At 50.2% G+C, this 21530-nt stretch overlaps 1 protein-coding gene across 1 annotated transcript; it reads right to left on the bottom strand.

Moving 5' to 3' along the window:
* Nucleotides 1–1235: 1235 nt before the first annotated feature.
* On the bottom strand, nt 1236–20959 carry LOC144740253 (hexokinase-2-like). Its single transcript, XM_078623123.1, has 7 exons — nt 20774–20959; nt 17125–17276; nt 12133–12252; nt 10568–10663; nt 4681–4780; nt 3328–3511; nt 1236–1498 (listed from the first exon to the last, which is right to left on the bottom strand). Exons 1-7 carry the CDS (start codon nt 20859–20861, stop codon nt 1339–1341), a joined length of 900 nt encoding a protein of 299 aa, XP_078479249.1. The 5' UTR covers nt 20862–20959; the 3' UTR covers nt 1236–1338.
* Nucleotides 20960–21530: the final 571 nt, after the last annotated feature.

The raw sequence follows: 21530 nt of genomic DNA, 5'->3' as shown, positions 1-21530 counted from the left end.
GGGTGAGCGTGTGGGGGTGAGCGTGTGGGGGTGAGTGTGTGATGGTGAGCGTGTGATGGTGAGCGTGTGGGGGTGAGCGTGTGGGGTGAGCGTGTGGGGGTGAGCGTGTGGGGGTGAGTGTGTGATGGTGAGCGTGTGGGGTGAGCGTGTGATGGTGAGCGTGTGGGGTGAGCGTGTGGGGGTGAGCGTGTGGGGGAGCGTGGGGTGAGCGTGTGATGGTGAGCGTGTGGTGAGCGTGTGGGGGTGATCGTGTGGGCTGAGCGTGTGAGGGTGAGCGTGTGATGGTGAGCGTGTGAGGGTGAGTGTGTGATGGTGAGCGTGGTGAGGGTGAGCGTGTGGGGGTGAGCGTGTGATGGTGAGTGTGTGATGGTGAGTGTGTGATGGTGAGCGTGTGGGGGTGAGCGTGTGGGGGTGAGCGTGTGGGGGTGAGCGTGTGAGGGTGAGCGTGTGATGGTGAGCGTGTGAGGGTGCGTGTGTGATGGTGAGCGTGTGAGGGTGAGCGTGTGGGGGTGAGCGTGTGATGGTGAGTGTGTGATGGTGAGTGTGTGATGGTGAGGCGTGTGGGGGTGAGCGTGTGGGGGTGAGCGTGTGGGGGGTGAGCGTGTGAGGGTGAGCGTGTGGGGGTGAGCGTGTGGGGGTGAGCGTGTGGGGGTAGCGTGTGGGGGTGAGCGTGTGGGGGTGAGCGTGTGTGGGGTGAGCGTGTGGGGTGGCGTGTGATGGCGAGCGTGTGATGGCGAGCGTGTGGGGGTGAGCGTGTGGGGGTGAGCGTGTGGGGGTGAGCGCGTGGGTGTGAGAGCGCGTGTGTGGGGTGAGCGTGTGATGGGTGAGCGTGTGGGGGGTGAGCGTGTGGGGGGTGAGAGCGTGTGGGGGTGAGCGCGTGGGGGTGAGAGCGTGTGGGGGTGAGCGTGTGATGGTGAGCGTGTGGGGGTGAGAGCGTGTGGGGGTGAGAGCGTGGGGGTGAGCGCGAGTGGGTGAGCGTGTGGGGGTGAGCGCGTGGGATGAGCGTGTGGGGTTGAGCGCGATGTGGGGTGAGCGTGTGGGGGTGAGAGCGAGTGGGTGAGCGTGTGGGGGTGAGCGCGAGTGGGTGAGCGCGAGTGGGTGAGCGTGTGGGGGGTGAGCGCGAGTGGGTGAGCGCGTGGGGGTGAGCGCGAGTGGGTGAGCGCGTGGGGGTGAGCGTGTGGGGGTGAGCGCGTGGGGGTGAGCGTGTGTGGGGGTGAGCGCGAGTGGGTGAGAGCGTGTGGGGGTGAGCGTGTGAGGGTGAGCGTGTGGGGGTGAGCGTGTGAGGGTGAGCGTGTGATGGTGAGCGTGTGATGGTGAGCGTGTGGGGGTGAGCGTGGCTCACCGTTCGATGTCGGACACATAGCTGGTGAGGAAGGTGCCAGGGGTGAGGATATCCGTCACGTCCTGGCCACAGAAGATCACTCCCAGGGACGAGAGCTTGAGCAGAGCATGGCGGACCAGCTCACCCATGTACATGCCACTCATCATCTTCTCAAAGCTGGGGGAGATACACACAAAGAGAGAGACAGATAGATACATCACTATCATCATCATCATCATCACTGTCATCATCACTATCATCATCACTATCATCATCACTATCATCATCACTATCATCATCATCATCATCACTATCACCACCAGCTCACCCATGTACATGCCACTCATCATCTTCTCAAAGCTGGGGGAGATACACACAGAGAGAGACAGATAGATACATCATCATCATCATCATCACTGTCATCATCACTATCATCATCATCATCATCACTGTCATCATCACTATCATCATCATCATCATCACTATCACCACCAGCTCACCCATGTACATGCCACTCATCATCTTCTCAAAGCTGGGGGAGATACACACAAAGAGAGAGACAGATAGATACATCACTATCATCATCACTATCATCATCATCATCATCACTATCATCATCATCATCATCACTGTCATCATCACTATCATCATCATCATCACTATCACCACCAGCTCACCCATGTACATGCCACTCATCATCTTCTCAAAGCTGGGGGAGATACACACAGAGAGAGACAGATAGATACATCACTATCATCATCACTATCATCATCATCATCACTGTCATCATCACTATCATCATCATCACTATCATCGTCATCATCACTATCATCACTATCATCATCATCATCACTATCATCATCATCATCATCACTATCATCACTATCATCATCATCATCACTATCATCACTATCATCATCATCATCACTATCATCACTATCATCATCATCATCACTATCATCACTATCATCATCATCATCACTATCATCACTATCATCATCATCATCATCACTATCATCATCTATCATCATCATCACCATCATCATCATCATCACTATCATCATCATCATCACTATCATCACTATCATCATCATCATCACTATCATCACTATCATCATCATCATCACTATCATCACTATCATCATCATCATCACTATCATCACTATCATCATCATCATCACTATCATCACTATCATCATCATCACTATCATCACTATCATCATCATCATCACCATCATCATCACTACTATCACCAGCTCGCCACCACCACCTGCACATCCACTACCTCCACTGCCACTTCCACCACCACCACCACCACCACCACCTGCTCCTCCATCTCCACCACCACCAACACCTTCACATCCACCTCCACCATCACCACCACCACCTGCTCCTCCACCACCGCCACCACCACCACCACCTCCACCACCACCACCACCTCCACCTCCACCACCTTCACATCCACCGCCACCATCACCATCACCACCACCACCTGCTCCTTCACCTTCACCACCACCACCACCTCCTCCACCACCACCACTTCCACCACCACCACCACCACCACCGCCGCCACCACCACCACCACCACCTGCTCCTTCACCTCCACCACTAACATCACCACCACCACCACCTCCACCACCACCTCCACCACCTTCATCACCATCACCACCACCACCTGCTCCTTCACCTCCACCACCACCACCACCTCCTCCACCACCACCACTTCCACCACCACCACCACCACCGCCACCACCACCACCACCACTTCCACCACCACCACCACTGCCACCCGCCACCACCACCACCACCACCTGCTCCTTCACCTCCACCACCAACATCACCACCACCACCACCACCTCCACCTCCACCACCACCGCCAACACCTTCACATCCACCGCCACCACGACCGACCACCACCACCGAGAAGCGGGTGTGTGTATTTGGGGGGGGGGAGGGGGGGGTGGGGGAGTGGGTCCACTCCACAGTGCCGGGGCCGGGAGCCGTACGTTTGTTTCCCCGGGTTGAGCGAGCCGGCGTCTACGGCGCGGTCGAACTCCGTGCGGATTTCGTCCAGAGCTCCATCGTCCCCGAACCCGCCCCACTCCGTGTTGATGCACATGCGGCCCTCATCTCCCTCCACCAGCTCCACGTTGCTCATCTCCTCCATGTAGCACGCATTGCTGCCCGTGCCTGGCGCCGTCAACGTCATCAACAACATCACCAACATCGCCACCGTCATCATCGACAAGATCGCCATCATCAACAAGATCGCCATCATCAACATCGCCACCAACATCGCCATCAACATTATCATCAACATCGCCACCAACATTATCATCAACATCGCCACCAACATTATCATCAACATCGCCACCACCGTCATCAACATCGCCACCATCATCATCATCACCACCATTATCATCATCAACATCATCACCATCACCGCGCACACGGTGACATGAGACTGGGACTCGGGCTCAGAGTCAAGATTTGGCCTAGTTCCAGGCCTGGTGTGAGGCCTAGGGAGAGGCCTGGTGAGCTGCCTGGTGTGAGGCCTAGTCCCAGGCCTGGAGTGAGGCCTGGTGTGAGGCCTGGTACGGGGCCTGGTGTGAGGCCTGGTACGAGGCCTGGTGTGGGGCCTAGTTCCAGGCCTGGTGTGAGGCCTAGTTCCAGGCCTGGTGTGAGGCCTGGTGAGAGGCCTGGAGTGAGGCCTAGTTCCAGGCCTGGTGTGAGGCCTGGTGAGAGGCCTGGAGTGAGGCCTGGTGTGGGGCCTAGTTCCAGGCCTGGTGTGGGGCCTAGTTCCAGGCCTGGTGTGAGGCCTGGTGAGAGGCCTGGAGTGAGGCCTAGTTCCAGGCCTGGTGTGAGGCCTGGTGAGAGGCCTGGAGTGAGGCCTGGTGTGGGGCCTAGTTCCAGGCCTGGTGTCAGGCCTAGTTCCAGGCCTGGTGTGGGGCCTAGTTCCAGGCCTGGTGTCAGGCCTAGTACCAGGCCTGGAGTGAGGCCTAATTCCAGGCCTGGTGTGAGGCCTGGTGAGAGGCCTGGAGTGAGGCCTGGTGTGGGGCCTAGTTCCAGGCCTGGTGTCAGGCCTAGTTCCAGGCCTGGTGTGAGGCCTAGTTCCAGGCCTGGTGTGAGGCCTGGTGAGAGGCCTAGTCCCAGACCTGGTACGGGGCCTGGTGCGAGGCCTAGAGTGAGGCCTTGTGTGCAGCCTGGTGAGTTGCCTGGTGTGAGGCCTGGAGTGAGGCCTAGTCCCAGGCCTGGTGAGAGGCCTGGCGTAGGCCTAGTCCCAGGCCTGGTACGGGGCCTGGTGTAGGCCGAGTACTCGCCCTGTGAGTAGTCACCCAGGGACGAGTGCGAGTACTCACCCACGATGAGTCCGATCTCGCAGTTGGGGTCTTCGTAGCCGCACGTCATCATGGTGCCCACCGTGTCGTTCACCACAGCCACCACGTCCACGTCATAGTCCTGACGTACGCAGACCGCGGGAGAGACACGGGTCACCACCGCGACCCCTCTACACCCCGAGTCTCTACACCCTGAGTCTCTACTAGACCCTGAGTCTCTACTACACCCTGAGTCTCTACTACACCCTGAGTCTAGACCCTGAGTCTCTACTACACCCTGAGTCTCTACTAGACCCTGAGTCTAGACCCTGAGTCTCTACTAGACCCTGAGTCTCTACTACACCCCGAGTCTCTACTACACCCTGAGTCTCTACTACACCCTGAGTCTCTACTACACCCTGAGTCTCTACTACACCCTGAGTCTCTACTACACCCTGAGTCTCTACTACACCCTGAGTCTCTACTAGACCCTGAGTCTCTACTACACCCTGAGTCTAGACCCTGAGTCTCTACTACACCCCGAGTCTCTACTACACCCTGAGTCTCTACTACACCCTGAGTCTCTACTAGACCCTGAGTCTCTACTAGACCCTGAGTCTCTACTACACCCTGAGTCTCTACTACACCCTGAGTCTCTACGACACCCTGAGTCTCTACGACACCCTGAGTCTCTACTACACCCTGAGTCTCTACTAGACCCTGAGTCTCTACTAGACCCTGAGTCTCTACTAGACCCTGAGTCTCTACTAGACCCTGAGTCTCTACTAGACCCTGAGTCTCTACTACACCCTGAGTCTCTACTACACCCTGAGTCTCTACGACACCCTGAGTCTCTACGACACCCTGAGTCTCTACTAGACCCTGAGTCTCTACTAGACCCTGAGTCTCTACTACACCCTGAGTCTCTACTACACCCTGAGTCTCTACTAGACCCTGAGTCTCTACTACACCCTGAGTCTCTACTACACCCTGAGTCTCTACTACACCCTGAGTCTCTACTACACCCTGAGTCTCTACTACACCCTGAGTCTCTACTACACCCTGAGTCTCTACTAGACCCTGAGTCTCTACTACACCCTGAGTCTCTACTAGACCCTGAGTCTCTACTACACCCTGAGTCTCTACTAGACCCTGAGTCTCTACTAGACCCTGAGTCTCTACTAGACCCTGAGTCTCTACTACACCCTGAGTCTCTACTAGACCCTGAGTCTCTACTAGACCCTGAGTCTCTACTACACCCTGAGTCTCTCTACTACACCCTGAGTCTCTACTACACCCTGAGTCACTACTACACCCTGAGTCTCTACTAGACCCTGAGTCTCTACTACACCCTGAGTCTCTACTAGACCCTGAGTCTCTACTACACCCTGAGTCTCTACTAGACCCTGAGTCTCTACTACACCCTGAGTCTCTACTACACTACCTGAGTCTCTACTAGACCCTGAGTCTCTACTACACTACCTGAGTCTCTACTACACCCTGAGTCTCTACTACACCCTGAGTCTCTACTAGACCCTGAGTCTCTACTAGACCCTGAGTCTCTACTACACCCTGAGTCTCTACTACACCCTGAGTCTCTACTAGACCCTGAGTCTCTACTACACTACCTGAGTCTCTACTAGACCCTGAGTCTCTACTACACTACCTGAGTCTCTACTACACCCTGAGTCTCTACTAGACCCTGAGTCTCTACTAGACCCTGAGTCTCTACTACACCCTGAGTCTCTACTACACCCTGAGTCTCTACTAGACCCTGAGTCTCTACTAGACCCTGAGTCTCTACTAGACCCTGAGTCTCTACTACACCCTGAGTCTCTACTACACCCTGAGTCTCTACTAGACCCTGAGTCTCTACTACACTACCTGAGTCTCTACTACACCCTGAGTCTCTACTACACCCTGAGTCTCTACTAGACCCTGAGTCTCTACTAGACCCTGAGTCTCTACTACACCCTGAGTCTCTACTACACCCTGAGTCTCTACTAGACCCTGAGTCTCTACTAGACCCTGAGTCTCTACTACACTACCTGAGTCTCTACTACACCCTGAGTCTCTACTACACCCTGAGTCTCTACTAGACCCTGAGTCTCTACTAGACCCTGAGTCTCTACTAGACCCTGAGTCTCTACTACACCCTGAGTCTCTACTACACCCTGAGTCTCTACTACACCCTGAGTCTCTACTAGACCCTGAGTCTCTACTACACTACCTGAGTCTCTACTACACCCTGAGTCTCTACTACACCCTGAGTCTCTACTACACCCTGAGTCTCTACTAGACCCTGAGTCTCTACTAGACCCTGAGTCTCTACTAGACCCTGAGTCTCTACTACACTACCTGAGTCTCTACTACACCCTGAGTCTCTACTAGACCCTGAGTCTCTACTACACTACCTGAGTCTCTACTACACCCTGAGTCTCTACTACACCCTGAGTCTCTACTAGACCCTGAGTCTCTACTAGACCCTGAGTCTCTACTACACCCTGAGTCTCTACTACACCCTGAGTCTCTACTAGACCCTGAGTCTCTACTAGACCCTGAGTCTCTACTACACTACCTGAGTCTCTACTACACCCTGAGTCTCTACTACACCCTGAGTCTCTACTAGACCCTGAGTCTCTACTAGACCCTGAGTCTCTACTACACCCTGAGTCTCTACTACACCCTGAGTCTCTACTACACCCTGAGTCTCTACTAGACCCTGAGTCTCTACTACACTACCTGAGTCTCTACTACACCCTGAGTCTCTACTACACCCTGAGTCTCTACTACACCCTGAGTCTCTACTAGACCCTGAGTCTCTACTAGACCCTGAGTCTCTACTACACCCTGAGTCTCTACTAGACCCTGAGTCTCTACTACACTACCTGAGTCTCTACTACACTACCTGAGTCTCTACTACACCCTGAGTCTCTACTACACCCTGAGTCTCTACTACACCCTGAGTCTCTACTAGACCCTGAGTCTCTACTAGACCCTGAGTCTCTACTACACCCTGAGTCTCTACTAGACCCTGAGTCTCTACTACACCCTGAGTCTCTACTAGACCCTGAGTCTCTACTAGACCCTGAGTCTCTACTAGACCCTGAGTCTCTACTACACCCTGAGTCTCTACTACACCCTGAGTCTCTACTACACCCTGAGTCTCTACTAGACCCTGAGTCTCTACTACACCCTGAGTCTTTACTAGACCCTGAGTCTCTACTACACCCTGAGTCTTTACTAGACCCTGAGTCTCTACTACACCCTGAGTCTCTACTACACCCTGAGTCTCTACTACACCCTGAGTCTCTACTAGACCCCGAGTCTCTACTACACCCCGAGTCTCTACTACACCCTGAGTCTCTACTAGACCCCGAGTCTCTACTAGACCCCGAGTCTCTACTACACCCTGAGTCTCTACTACACCCTGAGTCTCTACTACACTACCTGAGTCTCTACTAGACCCTGAGTCTCTACTACACCCTGAGTCTCTACTACACCCTGAGTCTCTACTACACTACCTGAGTCTCTACTAGACCCTGAGTCTCTACTACACCCTGAGTCTCTACTACACCCTGAGTCTCTACTAGACCCTGAGTCTCTACTAGACCCTGAGTCTCTACTACACCCTGAGTCTCTACTACACCCTGAGTCTCTACTAGACCCTGAGTCTCTACTAGACCCTGAGTCTCTACTAGACCCTGAGTCTCTACTACACCCTGAGTCTCTACTAGACCCTGAGTCTCTACTACACCCTGAGTCTCTACTAGACCCTGAGTCTCTACTACACCCTGAGTCTCTACTACACCCTGAGTCTCTACTACACCCTGAGTCTCTACTAGACCCTGAGTCTCTACTAGACCCTGAGTCTCTACTACACCCTGAGTCTCTACTACACCCTGAGTCTCTACTAGACCCTGAGTCTTTACTATACCCTGAGTCTCTACTAGACCCCGAGTCTCTACTACACTACCTGAGTCTCTACTACACCCTGAGTCTCTACTAGACCCTGAGTCTCTACTACACCCTGAGTCTCTACTACACCCTGAGTCTTTACTACACCCTGAGTCTTTACTACACCCTGAGTCTCTACTACACCCTGAGTCTCTACTACACCCTGAGTCTCTACTAGACCCCGAGTCTCTACTACACCCTGAGTCTCTACTACACCCTGAGTCTCTACTAGACCCTGAGTCTCTACTAGACCCTGAGTCTCTACTAGACCCTGAGTCTCTACTACACCCTGAGTCTCTACTAGACCCTGAGTCTCTACTACACCCTGAGTCTCTACTAGACCCTGAGTCTCTACTACACCCTGAGTCTCTACTACACCCTGAGTCTTTACTACACCCTGAGTCTTTACTACACCCTGAGTCTCTACTACACCCTGAGTCTCTACTACACCCTGAGTCTCTACTAGACCCCGAGTCTCTACTACACCCTGAGTCTCTACTACACCCTGAGTCTCTACTAGACCCTGAGTCTCTACTAGACCCTGAGTCTCTACTAGACCCTGAGTCTCTACTACACCCTGAGTCTCTACTAGACCCTGAGTCTCTACTAGACCCTGAGTCTCTACTAGACCCTGAGTCTCTACTACACCCTGAGTCTCTACTACACCCTGAGTCTCTACTACACCCTGAGTCTCTACTACACCCTGAGTCTCTACTACACCCTGAGTCTCTACTACACTACCTGAGTCACTACTACACTACCTGAGTCTCTACTACACTACCTGAGTCTCTAGTACACTACCTGAGTCTCTACTAGACCCTGAGTCTCTACTACACCCTGAGTCTCTACTACACCCTGAGTCTCTACTAGACCCTGAGTCTCTACTAGACCCTGAGTCTCTACTAGACCCCGAGTCTCTACTACACCCCGAGTCTCTACTACACCCTGAGTCTCTACTACACCCTGAGTCTCTACTAGACCCCGAGTCTCTACTACACCCTGAGTCTCTACTACACCCTGAGTCTCTACTACACCCTGAGTCTCTACTACACCCTGAGTCTCTACTACACCCTGAGTCTCTACTACACCCTGAGTCTCTACTAGACCCTGAGTCTCTACTACACCCTGAGTCTCTACTAGACCCTGAGTCTCTACTACACTACCTGAGTCTCTACTAGACCCTGAGTCTCTACTAGACCCTGAGTCTCTACTACACCCTGAGTCTCTACTAGACCCTGAGTCTCTACTAGACCCTGAGTCTCTACTAGACCCTGAGTCTCTACTACACCCTGAGTCTCTACTACACCCTGAGTCTCTACTAGACCCTGAGTCTCTACTACACCCTGAGTCTCTACTACACCCTGAGTCTCTACTACACCCTGAGTCTCTACTACACCCTGAGTCTCTACTACACCCTGAGTCTCTACTACACTACCTGAGTCTCTACTACACCCTGAGTCTCTACTACACCCTGAGTCTCTACTAGACCCTGAGTCTCTACTAGACCCTGAGTCTCTACTAGACCCCGAGTCTCTACTAGACCCCGAGTTTCTACTACACCCCGAGTCTCTACTACACCCTGAGTCTCTACTACACCCTGAGTCTCTACTACACCCTGAGTCTAGACCCTGAGTCTCTACTAGACCCTGAGTCTCTACTACACCCCGAGTCTCTACTACACCCTGAGTCTCTACTACACCCTGAGTCTCTACTACACCCTGAGTCTCTACTAGACCCTGAGTCTCTACTACACCCTGAGTCTCTACTAGACCCTGAGTCTCTACTAGACCCTGAGTCTCTACTACACCCTGAGTCTCTACTAGACCCTGAGTCTCTACTAGACCCTGAGTCTCTACTAGACCCTGAGTCTCTACTACACCCTGAGTCTCTACTACACTACCTGAGTCTCTACTACACTACCTGAGTCTCTACTACACTACCTGAGTCTCTACTACTAGTACTAGGCGCTCACCCCGCGTCTCTTGATGGCCTCTCTCAGCAGCTGCACGACGTCTCTCCCCTCCACGCCGCTCGCGTTGAAGCCCTTGGTCCAGTTGATCAGCGTGCTCTGCAGACGCGTCAACAACAACAACAACGTCAACAACAACAACAACGTCAACAACAACAACAGCAGACACGTCAACAACAACAACAACAGCAGCGGACACGTCAATAACAACAGCAGCAGACACGTCAACAACAACAGCAGCAGACACGTCAACAACAACAACAACAGCAGCGGACACGTCAACAACAACAGCAGCAGACACGTCAACAACAACAGCAGCAGACACGTCAACAACAACAACAACAGCAGCAGACATGTCAACAACAACAACAGCAGCAGACACGTCAACAACAACAACAACAGCAGCAGACATGTCAACAACAACAACAGCAGCAGACACGTCAACAACAACAACAACAACCACGTCAACAACCACGTCAACAACAACAACAACAGCAGACACGTCAACAACAACAACCACGTCAACAACAACAACAACAACCACGTCAACAACCACGTCAACAACAACAACAACATCTAACAAAATGAGAAATAGCTGTGAGGAGAGGGGGAGGGGGGAAGGGAGGTGGTTGTTGTGTTGTTGTTGTGTTGTGATTGTTGTTGTGGTTGTTGTGTTGTGGTTGCTGTTGTTGTGTTGTTATGGTTGTTATGGTTGTTGTGGTTGTTGTGGTTGTTGTTGTGATTGTTGTTGTTGTGGTTGTTGTGTCGTTGTTATGGTTGTTGTGTCGTGATTGATGTGGTTGTTGTTGTGGTTGCTGTTGTTGTGGTTGTTGTGTCTTTGTTATGGTTGTGGTTGTTGTTGTTGCGATTGTCGTTGTTGTTGTTGTTGTTGTGATTGTTGTTGTTGTGGTTGTTTTTGTGGTTGTTGTGGTCGTTGTTGCTGTGATTATTGTGTTATTGTTGTTATGATTGTTGTTGTGGTTGTTGCGATTGTCGTTCTTGTCGTTGTTGTGATTGTTGTTGTGGTTGTTGTTGTTGTTGCAATTGTCGTTGTTGTCGTTGTTGTGGTTGTTGTTGTGATTGTTGTTGTTGTGGTTATTGTGTTATTGTTGTTGTGATTGTTGTTGTGGTTGTTGTTGTTGTTGCAATTGTCGTTGTTGTCGTTGTTGTGGTTGTTGTTGTGATTGTTGTTGTTGTGGTTATTGTGTTATTGTTGTTGTGATTGTTGTTGTGGTTGTTGCGATTGTCGTTCTTGTCGTTGTGATTGTTGTTGTGGTTGTTGTTGTTGTCGTTGTTGTGGTTGTTGTTGCGATTGTCGTTGTTGTCGTTGTTGTAATTGTTGTTGTTGTTGTGATTGTTGTTGTGGTTGTTGCGATTGTCGTTGTTGTCGTTGTTGTGGTTGTTGTTGTTGTTGTGATTGTTGTTGTTGTTGTTGTCGTTGTTGTGGTTGTTGTTGTGATTGTTGTTGTTGTCGTTCTTGTCGTCGTTGTTGTTGTTGTTGTGGTTGTTGTTGTTGTGATTGTTGTTGTTGTTGTGGTTGTTGTGGTTGTTGTTGTGGTTGTGCCCACCTCATCAAGGCGGTTCTGCAGGCAGGGGAACGAGAAAGTGAACCCCAGCGGCAGCCGCTGCTCCTTCATGTGGAGGCCGCCAAGGAAGTCGGCCATGCAGCCAGCCACGTGATCAAAGAGCTGCACAGTGAGACACACAGTGAGTGTAGTGTAGTGTGTAGTGTATAGTGTGTAGTGTATAGTGTAGTGTGTAGTGTGTAGTGTATAGTGTAGTGTGTAGTGTAGTGTGTAGTGTATAGTGTAGTGTGTAGTGTAGTGTATAGTGTGTAGTGTATAGTGTAGTGTGTAGTGTAGTGTGTAGTGTATAGTGTAGTGTGTAGTGTAGTGTGTAGTGTAGTGTATAGTGTGTAGTGTATAGTGTAGTGTATAGTGTAGTGTATAGTGTAGTGTATAGTGTAGTGTGTAGTGTAGTGTATAGTGTGTAGTGTATAGTGTAGTGTATAGTGTAGTGTATAGTGTAGTGTGTAGTGTAGTGTATAGTGTGTAGTGTATAGTGTAGTGTGTAGTGTAGTGTGTAGTGTATAGTGTAGTGTGTAGTGTAGTGTATAGTGTGTAGTGTATAGTGTAGTGTGTAGTGTAGTGTGTAGTGTATAGTGTAGTGTGTAGTGTAGTGTGTAGTGTAGTGTATAGTGTGTAGTGTATAGTGTAGTGTATAGTGTAGTGTATAGTGTAGTGTATAGTGTAGTGTGTAGTGTAGTGTATAGTGTGTAGTGTATAGTGTAGTGTGTAGTGTAGTGTGTAGTGTATAGTGTAGTGTGTAGTGTAGTGTATAGTGTGTAGTGTATAGTGTAGTGTGTAGTGTAGTGTGTAGTGTATAGTGTAGTGTGTAGTGTAGTGTATAGTGTGTAGTGTGTAGTGTAGTGTGTAGTGTAGTGTGTAGTGTATAGTGTAGTGTATAGTGTAGTGTGTAGTGTAGTGTGTAGTGTAGTGTAGTGTGTAGTGTAGTGTATAGTGTGTAGTGTATAGTGTAGTGTGTAGTGCAGCCAGCCACGTGATCAAAGAGCTGCACAGTGAGACACACAGTGAGTGTAGTGTAGTGTGTAGTGTAGTGTATAGTGTATAGTGTAGTGTGTAGTGTATAGTGTAGTGTATAGTGTAGTGTATAGTGTAGTGTATAGTGTAGTGTATAGTGTAGTGTATAGTGTATAGTGTGTAGTGTATAGTGTAGTGTATAGTGTAGTGTATAGTGTAGTGTATAGTGTATAGTGTAGTGTATAGTGTAGTGTATAGTGTAGTGTATAGTGTAGTGTATAGTGTAGTGTATAGTGTAGTGTATAGTGTAGTGTAGTGTGTAGTGTAGAGTGTAGTGTATAGTGTAGTGTAGTGTGTAGTGTATAGTGTAGTGTAGTGTGTAGTGTAGTGTATAGTGTAGTGTGTAGTGTAGTGTGTAGTGTAGTGTGTAGTGTAGTGTAGTGTGTAGTGTAGTGTGTAGTGTAGTGTGTAGTGTAGTGTATAGTGTAGTGTGTAGTGTAGTGTGTAGTGTAGTGTATAGTGTAGTGTGTAGTGTATAGTGTAGTGTAGTGTATAGTGTAGTGTGTAGTGTAGTGTATAGTGTAGTGTGTAGTGTAGTGTGTAGTGTAGTGTATAGTGTAATGTAGTAGTGTGTAGTGTATAGTGTAGTGTAGTGTATAGTGTAGTGTAGTGTATAGTGTAGTGTGTAGTGTAGTGTGTAGTGTAGTATAGTATAGTGTGTAGTGTAGTGTGTAGTGTAGTGTGTAGTGTAGTGTGTAGTGTAGTGTATAGTGTAGTGTGTAGTGTAGTGTGTAGTGTAGTGTGTAGTGTATAGTGTAGTGTAGTGTATAGTGTAGTGTGTAGTGTAGTGTATAGTGTAGTGTGTAGTGTAGTGTGTAGTGTGTAGTGTAGTGTGTAGTGTAGTGTGTAGTGTAGTGTATAGTGTAGTGTGTAGTGTAGTGTGTAGTGTAGTGTGTAGTGTAGTGTGTAGTGTAGTGTGTAGTGTAGTGTATAGTGTAGTGTATAGTGTAGTGTATAGTGTAGTGTAGTGTGTAGTGTAGAGTGTAGTGTATAGTGTAGTGTAGTGTGTAGTGTAGTGTGTAGTGTAGTGTAGTGTGTAGTGTAGTGTATAGTGTAGTGTGTAGTGTAGTGTGTAGTGTAGTGTGTAGTGTAGTGTGTAGTGTAGTGTATAGTGTAGTGTGTAGTGTAGTGTGTAGTGTATAGTGTAGTGTAGTAGTGTGTAGTGTATAGTGTAGTGTAGTGTGTAGTGTGTAGTGTGTAGTGTAGTGTGTAGTGTAGTGTGTAGTGTGTAGTGTAGTGTGTAGTGTAGTGTGTAGTGTATAGTGTAGTGTATAGTGTAGTGTGTAGTGTAGTGTGTAGTGTAGTGTGTAGTGTGTAGTGTAGTGTGTAGTGTAGAGTGTAGTGTAGTGTGTAGTGTGTAGTGCAGCCAGCCACGTGATCAAAGAGATGCACGGTGAGACACACAGTGAGTGTAGTGTGCAGTGTAGTGTGTAGTGTAGTGTATAGTGTAGTGTATAGTGTAGTGTATAGTGTAGTGTGTAGTGTGTAGTGTAGTGTGTAGTGTAGTGTATAGTGTAGTGTATAGTGTAGTGTATAGTGTAGTGTGTAGTGTAGTGTGTAGTGTAGTGTGTAGTGTAGTGTATAGTGTAGTGTGTAGTGTGTAGTGTAGTGTGTAGTGTAGTGTATAGTGTAGTGTGTAGTGTAGTGTGTAGTGTAGTGTGTAGTGTAGTGTGTAGTGTAGTGTATAGTGTAGTGTATAGTGTAGTGTGTAGTGTAGTGTGTAGTGTAGTGTGTAGTGTAGTGTGTAGTGTAGTGTGTAGTGTAGAGTGTAGTGTGTAGTGTAGTGTGTAGTGTAGTGTGTAGTGTAGTGTGTAGTGTAGTGTGTAGTGTATAGTGTAGTGTGTAGTGTGTAGTGTAATGTATAGTGTGTAGTGTAGTGTGTAGTGTAGTGTATAGTGTAGTGTGTAGTGTAGTGTGTAGTGTAGTGTGTAGTGTGTAGTGTAGTGTATAGTGTAGTGTATAGTGTAGTGTATAGTGTAGTGTATAGTGTAGTGTGTAGTGTAGTGTGTAGTGTAGTGTGTAGTGTAGTGTATAGTGTAGTGTGTAGTGTAGTAGTGTAGTGTGTAGTGTAGTGTGTAGTGTGTAGTGTAGTGTGTAGTGTGTAGTGTAGTGTGTAGTGTAGTGTAGTGTGTAGTGTAGTGTGTAGTGTAGTGTGTAGTGTAGTGTAGTAGTGTAGTGTGTAGTGTAGTGTGTAGTGTGTAGTGTAGTAGTGTAGTGTGTAGTGTAGTGTAGTGTGTAGTGTATAGTGTAGTGTGTAGTGTAGTGTGTAGTGTAGTGTAGTGTGTAGTGTAGTGTGTAGTGTAGTAGTGTAGTGTGTAGTGTAGTGTAGTAGTGTAGTGTGTAGTGTAGTGTGTAGTGTAGTGTGTAGTGTAGTAGTGTAGTGTGTAGTGTAGTGTAGTAGTGTAGTGTGTAGTGTAGTGTGTAGTGTAGTGTGTAGTGTAGTAGTGTAGTGTGTAGTGTAGTGTATAGTGTAGTGTATAGTGTGTAGTGTAGTGTGTAGTGTAGTGTGTAGTGTAGTGTATAGTGTAGTGTATAGTGTAGTGTATAGTGTAGTGTATAGTGTGTAGTGTAGTGTATAGTGTAGTGTGTAGTGTAGTGTGTAGTGTAGTAGTATATAGTGTAGTGTATAGTGTAGTATATAGTGTATAGTGTAGTGTATAGTGTAGTGTATAGTGTATAGTGTAGTATATAGTGTAGTGTATAGTGTAGTATATAGTGTATAGTGTAGTGTATAGTGTATAGTGTAGTGTATAGTGTAGTGTATAGTGTAGTGTATAGTGTAGTGTATAGTGTAGTGTATAGTGTAGTGTATAGTGTAGTGTATAGTGTAGTGTATAGTATAGTGTATAGTATAGTGTATAGTGTAGTATATAGTGTAGTGTATAGTGTAGTGTATAGTGTAGTGTATAGTGTAGTGTATAGTGTAGTGTATAGTGTAGTGTATAGTGTAGTATATAGTGTATAGTGTAGTGTATAGTGTAGTAGTGTATAGTGTAGTGTATAGTGTAGTGTATAGTGTAGTGTATAGTGTAGTATATAGTGTAGTGTATAGTGTAGTAGTGTATAGTGTAGTGTATAGTGTAGTGTATAGTGTAGTGTATAGTGTAGTGTAGTGTATAGTGTAGTGTATAGTGTAGTGTATAGTGTAGTGTATAGTGTATAGTGTAGTGTATAGTGTAGTGTATAGTGTAGTGTATAGTGTAGTGTATAGTGTATAGTGTAGTGTATAGTGTAGTGTATAGTGTAGTGTATGGTGTAGTGTAGTGTATAGTGTAGTGTATAGTGTAGTATATAGTGTATAGTGTAGTAGTGTATAGTGTAGTGTATAGTGTAGTGTATAGTGTAGTGTATAGTGTAGTATATAGTGTAGTGTATAGTGTAGTAGTGTATAGTGTAGTAGTGTATAGTGTAGTGTATAGTGTAGTGTATAGTGTAGTGTAGTGTATAGTGTAGTGTATAGTGTAGTGTATAGTGTAGTGTATAGTGTATAGTGTAGTGTATAGTGTAGTGTATAGTGTAGTGTATAGTGTAGTGTATAGTGTAGTGTATAGTGTAGTGTATAGTGTATAGTGTAGTGTATAGTGTAGTGTATAGTGTATAGTGTAGTGTATAGTGTAGTGTATAGTGTAGTGTAGTGTATAGTGTAGTGTATAGCAGAGGTGTGGACTCGAGTCATGTGACTTGGACTCGAGTCAGACTCGAGTCATGAATTTGATGACTTGCGACTCGACTTGGACTTGCATAACAATGACTTTGTCCCACCTCTGGTGTATAGTGTAGTGTATAGTGTAGTGTATAGTGTATAGTGTAGTGTATAGTGTATAGTGTAGTGTATAGTGTAGTGTATAGTGTAGTGTATAGTGTAGTGTATAGTGTAGTGTATAGTGTATAGTGTAGTGTATAGTGTATAGTGTAGTGTATAGTGTAGTGTATAGTGTAGTGTATAGTGTAGTGTCTCACCTGTCGTCCCGAGGCCTGCATGGCGTGCGTGGGTATGGGGTAGACTTGGCTCTGCATTTCCACGCGACGCTCACCGCCCTCCGGCACCGCCGACACACGAAGCACGCGGAAGTTCGTGCCGCCCAGATCCAGCGCCAGGAAGTCTCCACTCTCTGAGGGGGGCACGGAGTGGGGGGCACGCAGTGGGGGGCACGGGGGGGGCACCGGGGGGGGCACGGGGGGGGGCACGAGGGGGGGCACGGGGGGGGGAGCGGAAGATCAGAGGAAGAACGTGGTATTTGTTTGACTATGTTCGCTCGCTCACTCACTCGCTCACTCACCCACTCACCCACTCACTCACCCACTCACCCACCCACTCACTCACTCACCCACTCACTCACCCACCCACTCACTCACCCACCCACTCACTCACTCACCCACTCACTCACCCACCCACTCACTCACTCACTCACTCACTCACCCACTCACCCACCAACTCACCCACTCACTCACCCACTCACTCACTCACCCACTCACTCACTCACTCACTCACCCACTCACCCACCAACTCACCCACTCACTCACCCACTCACTCACTCACTCACTCACCCACTCACTCACTCACTCACCCACTCACTCACTCACTCACCCACTCACCCACTCACTCACTCACTCACCCACTCACCCACTCACTCCCCCACCCACTCACCCACTCACCCACTCACCCACTCACTCACTCACTCACCCACTCACTCCCCCACCCCACTCACCCACTCACCCACTCACCCACCCACTCACTCACCCACTCACCCACTCACCCACTCACTCACCCACTCACCCACTCACTCACCCACTCACCCACCCACTCACTCACTCACCCACTCACTCACCCACCCACTCACTCACTCACCCACTCACCCACCAACTCACCCACTCACTCACCCACTCACTCACTCACCCACTCACTCACACACTCACTCACTCACCCTCACCCACTCACTCACTCACTCACTCACCCACTCACCCACTCACTCACTCACTCACTCACCCACTCACTCCCCCACCCACTCACCCACTCACCCACTCACCCACTCACCCACCCACTCACTCACTCACTCACTCACTCACTCACTCACTCACCCACTCACCCACTCACTCCCCCACTCACCCACCCACTCACCCACTCACTCACCCACTCACTCACCCACTCACTCACTCACCCACTCACCCACCCACTCACCCACCCACTCACCCACCCCCCACACCACTCACTCACCCACTCACTCACCCACTCACTCACCCACTCACTCACTCACTCACCCACTCACTCACTCACCCACTCACTCACCCACTCACCCACCCACTCACTCACTCACTCACCCACTCACCCACCCACTCACTCACTCACCCACTCACTCACTCACTCACCCACTCACCCACTCACTCACTCACCCACTCACCCACTCACTCCCCCACCCACTCACCCACTCACCCACTCACCCACCCACTCACTCACTCACCCACTCACTCACTCACTCACTCACCCACCCACCCACTCACCCACCCACCCACTCACTCACTCACTCACTCACCCACTAACCCACCCACTCACCCACTCACTCACCCACTCACTCACCCACTCACCCACTCACTCACTCACCCATCCACCCACCCACCCACTCACCCACTCACTCACTCGCTCGCTCGCTCGCCTCACTCACTCACCCACTCACTCACTCACCCACCCACTCACCGACTCACCCACTCACCCACTCACCCACCCACTCACCCACCCACTCACTCACTCACTCACTCACCCACCCACTCACTCACTCACTCACCCACTCACTCCCCCACTCACCCACCCACTCACCCACTCACTCACTCACCCACTCACCCACTCACCCACCCACCCACTCACTCACCCACTCACTTACTCACTCACTCACTCACCCACCCACTCACTCACCCACTCACCTACTCACTCACTCACCCACTCACTCCCCCACTCACCCACTCACCGACTCACCGACTCACCCACTCACCCACTCACCGACTCACCCACTTACCCACCCACTCACCCACCCACTCACCCACCCACCCACCCATCCACTCACTCACTCACCCACTCACTCACCCACTCACCCACCCACCCACTCACCCACCCACCCACTCACTCAGCCACCCACTCACTCACTCACCCACCCACTCACCCACTCACCGACTCACCCACTCACCCACTCACTCACCCACTCACCCACTCACCCACTCACTCACCCACTCACTCACCCACTCACTCACTCACTCACCCACCCACTCACCCACCCACCCACCCACCCACTCACCCACCCACTCACTCACCCACTCACCCACCCACTCACCCACTCACTCACTCACCCACTCACTCACCCACTCACCCACCCACTCACTCACCCACTCACTCACCCACCCACCCACCCACCCACTCACTCACCCACTCACTCACCCACTCACTCACCCACTCACCAACTCACTCACTCACCCACCCACTCACTCACTCACCCACCCACTCACCCACCCACTCACCCACTCACTCACCCACCCACTCACTCACCCGCTCACTCACTCACCCACTCACCTACTCACTCACTCACCCACTCACACACCCACTCACCCACTCACCCACCCACTCACTCACCCACTCACCGACTCACCCACTCACTCACCCACCCACTCACTCACCCACCCACTCACTCACCCACCCACTCACTCACTCACCCACTCACTCACTCACTCACCCACTCACCTACTCACTCACTCACCCACTCACACACCCACTCACTCACCCACTCACCCACTCACTCACCCACCCACCCACTCACTCACCCACCCACTCACTCACTCACTCACCCACCCACCCACTCACCCACCCACTCACCCACTCACCTACTCACTCACCCACCCACTCACACACCCACTCACTCACCCACTCACCCACTCACTCACCCACCCACTCACTCACCCACCCACTCACTCACTCACTCACCCACCCACCCACTCACCCACTCACCTACTCACCCACTCACCTACTCACTCACCCACCCACTCACTCACTGGTCAGTGGAGTGTTTGTCTTGGCGAGTTGCCTAGAGGGGTTAGTGGATCAGTTAGGGAGGGAGGAGAGAGGGAGGGAGGGAGCCGGCCGACTGTCTGCCCATTTGCCCAGTGGTGGTGGTGATGGTGGTGATGGCGGCGATGGTGATGGTGGTGATGGTGGAGGTGGTGGTGGTGGTGATGGTGGTGGTGGTGGTGATGGTGGTGGAGGTGGTGGTGATGGTGGTGATGGTAGTGGTGGTGGTGATGGTGGTGGTGGTGGTGGTGATGGTGGTGGTGGTGGTGATGGTGGTGATGGTGGAGGTGGTGGTGGTGGTGGTGATGGTGGTGGTGGTGGTGATGGTGGTGGAGGTGGTGGTGATGGTGGTGATGGTAGTGGTGGTGGTGATGGTGGTGGTGGTGGTGGTGATGGTGGTGGTGGTGATGGTGGTGGTGGTAATGGTGGTGGTGGCAATTGGCGGTGGTGGTGGTGGCGGTAATGGCGGCGGCGGTGGTGGTGGTGGCGGTAGCGTTGGCGTTCTTGCTGGTGGTGGCGTTGGTAGCGCTGTCGCTGTTGCTGCGCCGTGTGTCTGTGTACCGGTGCCGTCCGGCGTGGACCGCACGAAGGTGGGCAGCATCTTGACGGTGGCGGCGTGGTGCCCCTGCCGGCTCAGGCCGCGCTCCATCTCCCACGCGAGGCGCTGCGCCACCCGCAGCAGCTGCTCGTCCGACAGCAACAGGTCACGCAGCAGCCGCTCCACCTGCAGCAACAACCGCAGTAGTAGTGTCAGTAGTGTCAGTAGTAGTGTAGTAGTGTAGTAGTAGTGTAGTAGTAGTGTAGTAGTGTCAGTAGTAGTAGTAGTGTAGTAGTGTAGTAGTGTAGTAGTGTCAGTAGTAGTAGTAGTGTAGTAGTAGTGTAGTAGTGTAGTAGTAGTAGTGTAGTAGTAGTAGTGTAGTAGTAGTAGTGTAGTAGTAGTAGTAGTGTAGTAGTAGTAGTGTAGTAGTAGTAGTAGTGTAGTAGTAGTAGTGTGGTAGTAGTAGTGTAGTAGTAGTGTAGTAGTAGTAGTAGTGTAGTAGTAGTAGTGTAGTAGTAGTAGTAGTGTAGTAGTAGTAGTGTAGTAGTAAGTAGTGTAGTAGTAGTGTAGTAGTAGTAGTAGTGTAGTAGTAGTAGTGTAGTAGTAGTAGTGTAGTAGTAGTAGTGTAGTAGTAGTAGTGTAGTAGTAGTGTAGTAGTAGTGTAGTAGTAGTAGTGTAGTAGTAGTGTAGTAGTAGTAGTGTAGTAGTAGTGTAGTAGTAGTAGTGTAGTAGTAGTGTAGTAGTAGTAGTGTAGTAGTAGTGTAGTAGTAGTAGTGTAGT

The sequence above is a fragment of the Lampetra planeri genome, unplaced genomic scaffold (genome assembly GCF_965212315.1).
Source record: "Lampetra planeri unplaced genomic scaffold, kcLamPlan1.2.h2 scaffold_1999, whole genome shotgun sequence".
Classification (NCBI taxonomy): domain Eukaryota; kingdom Metazoa; phylum Chordata; class Hyperoartia; order Petromyzontiformes; family Petromyzontidae; genus Lampetra; species Lampetra planeri.
Note: the sequence above shows the minus strand (reverse complement) of the source record. Positions and strands in the feature narration are given on the sequence as shown.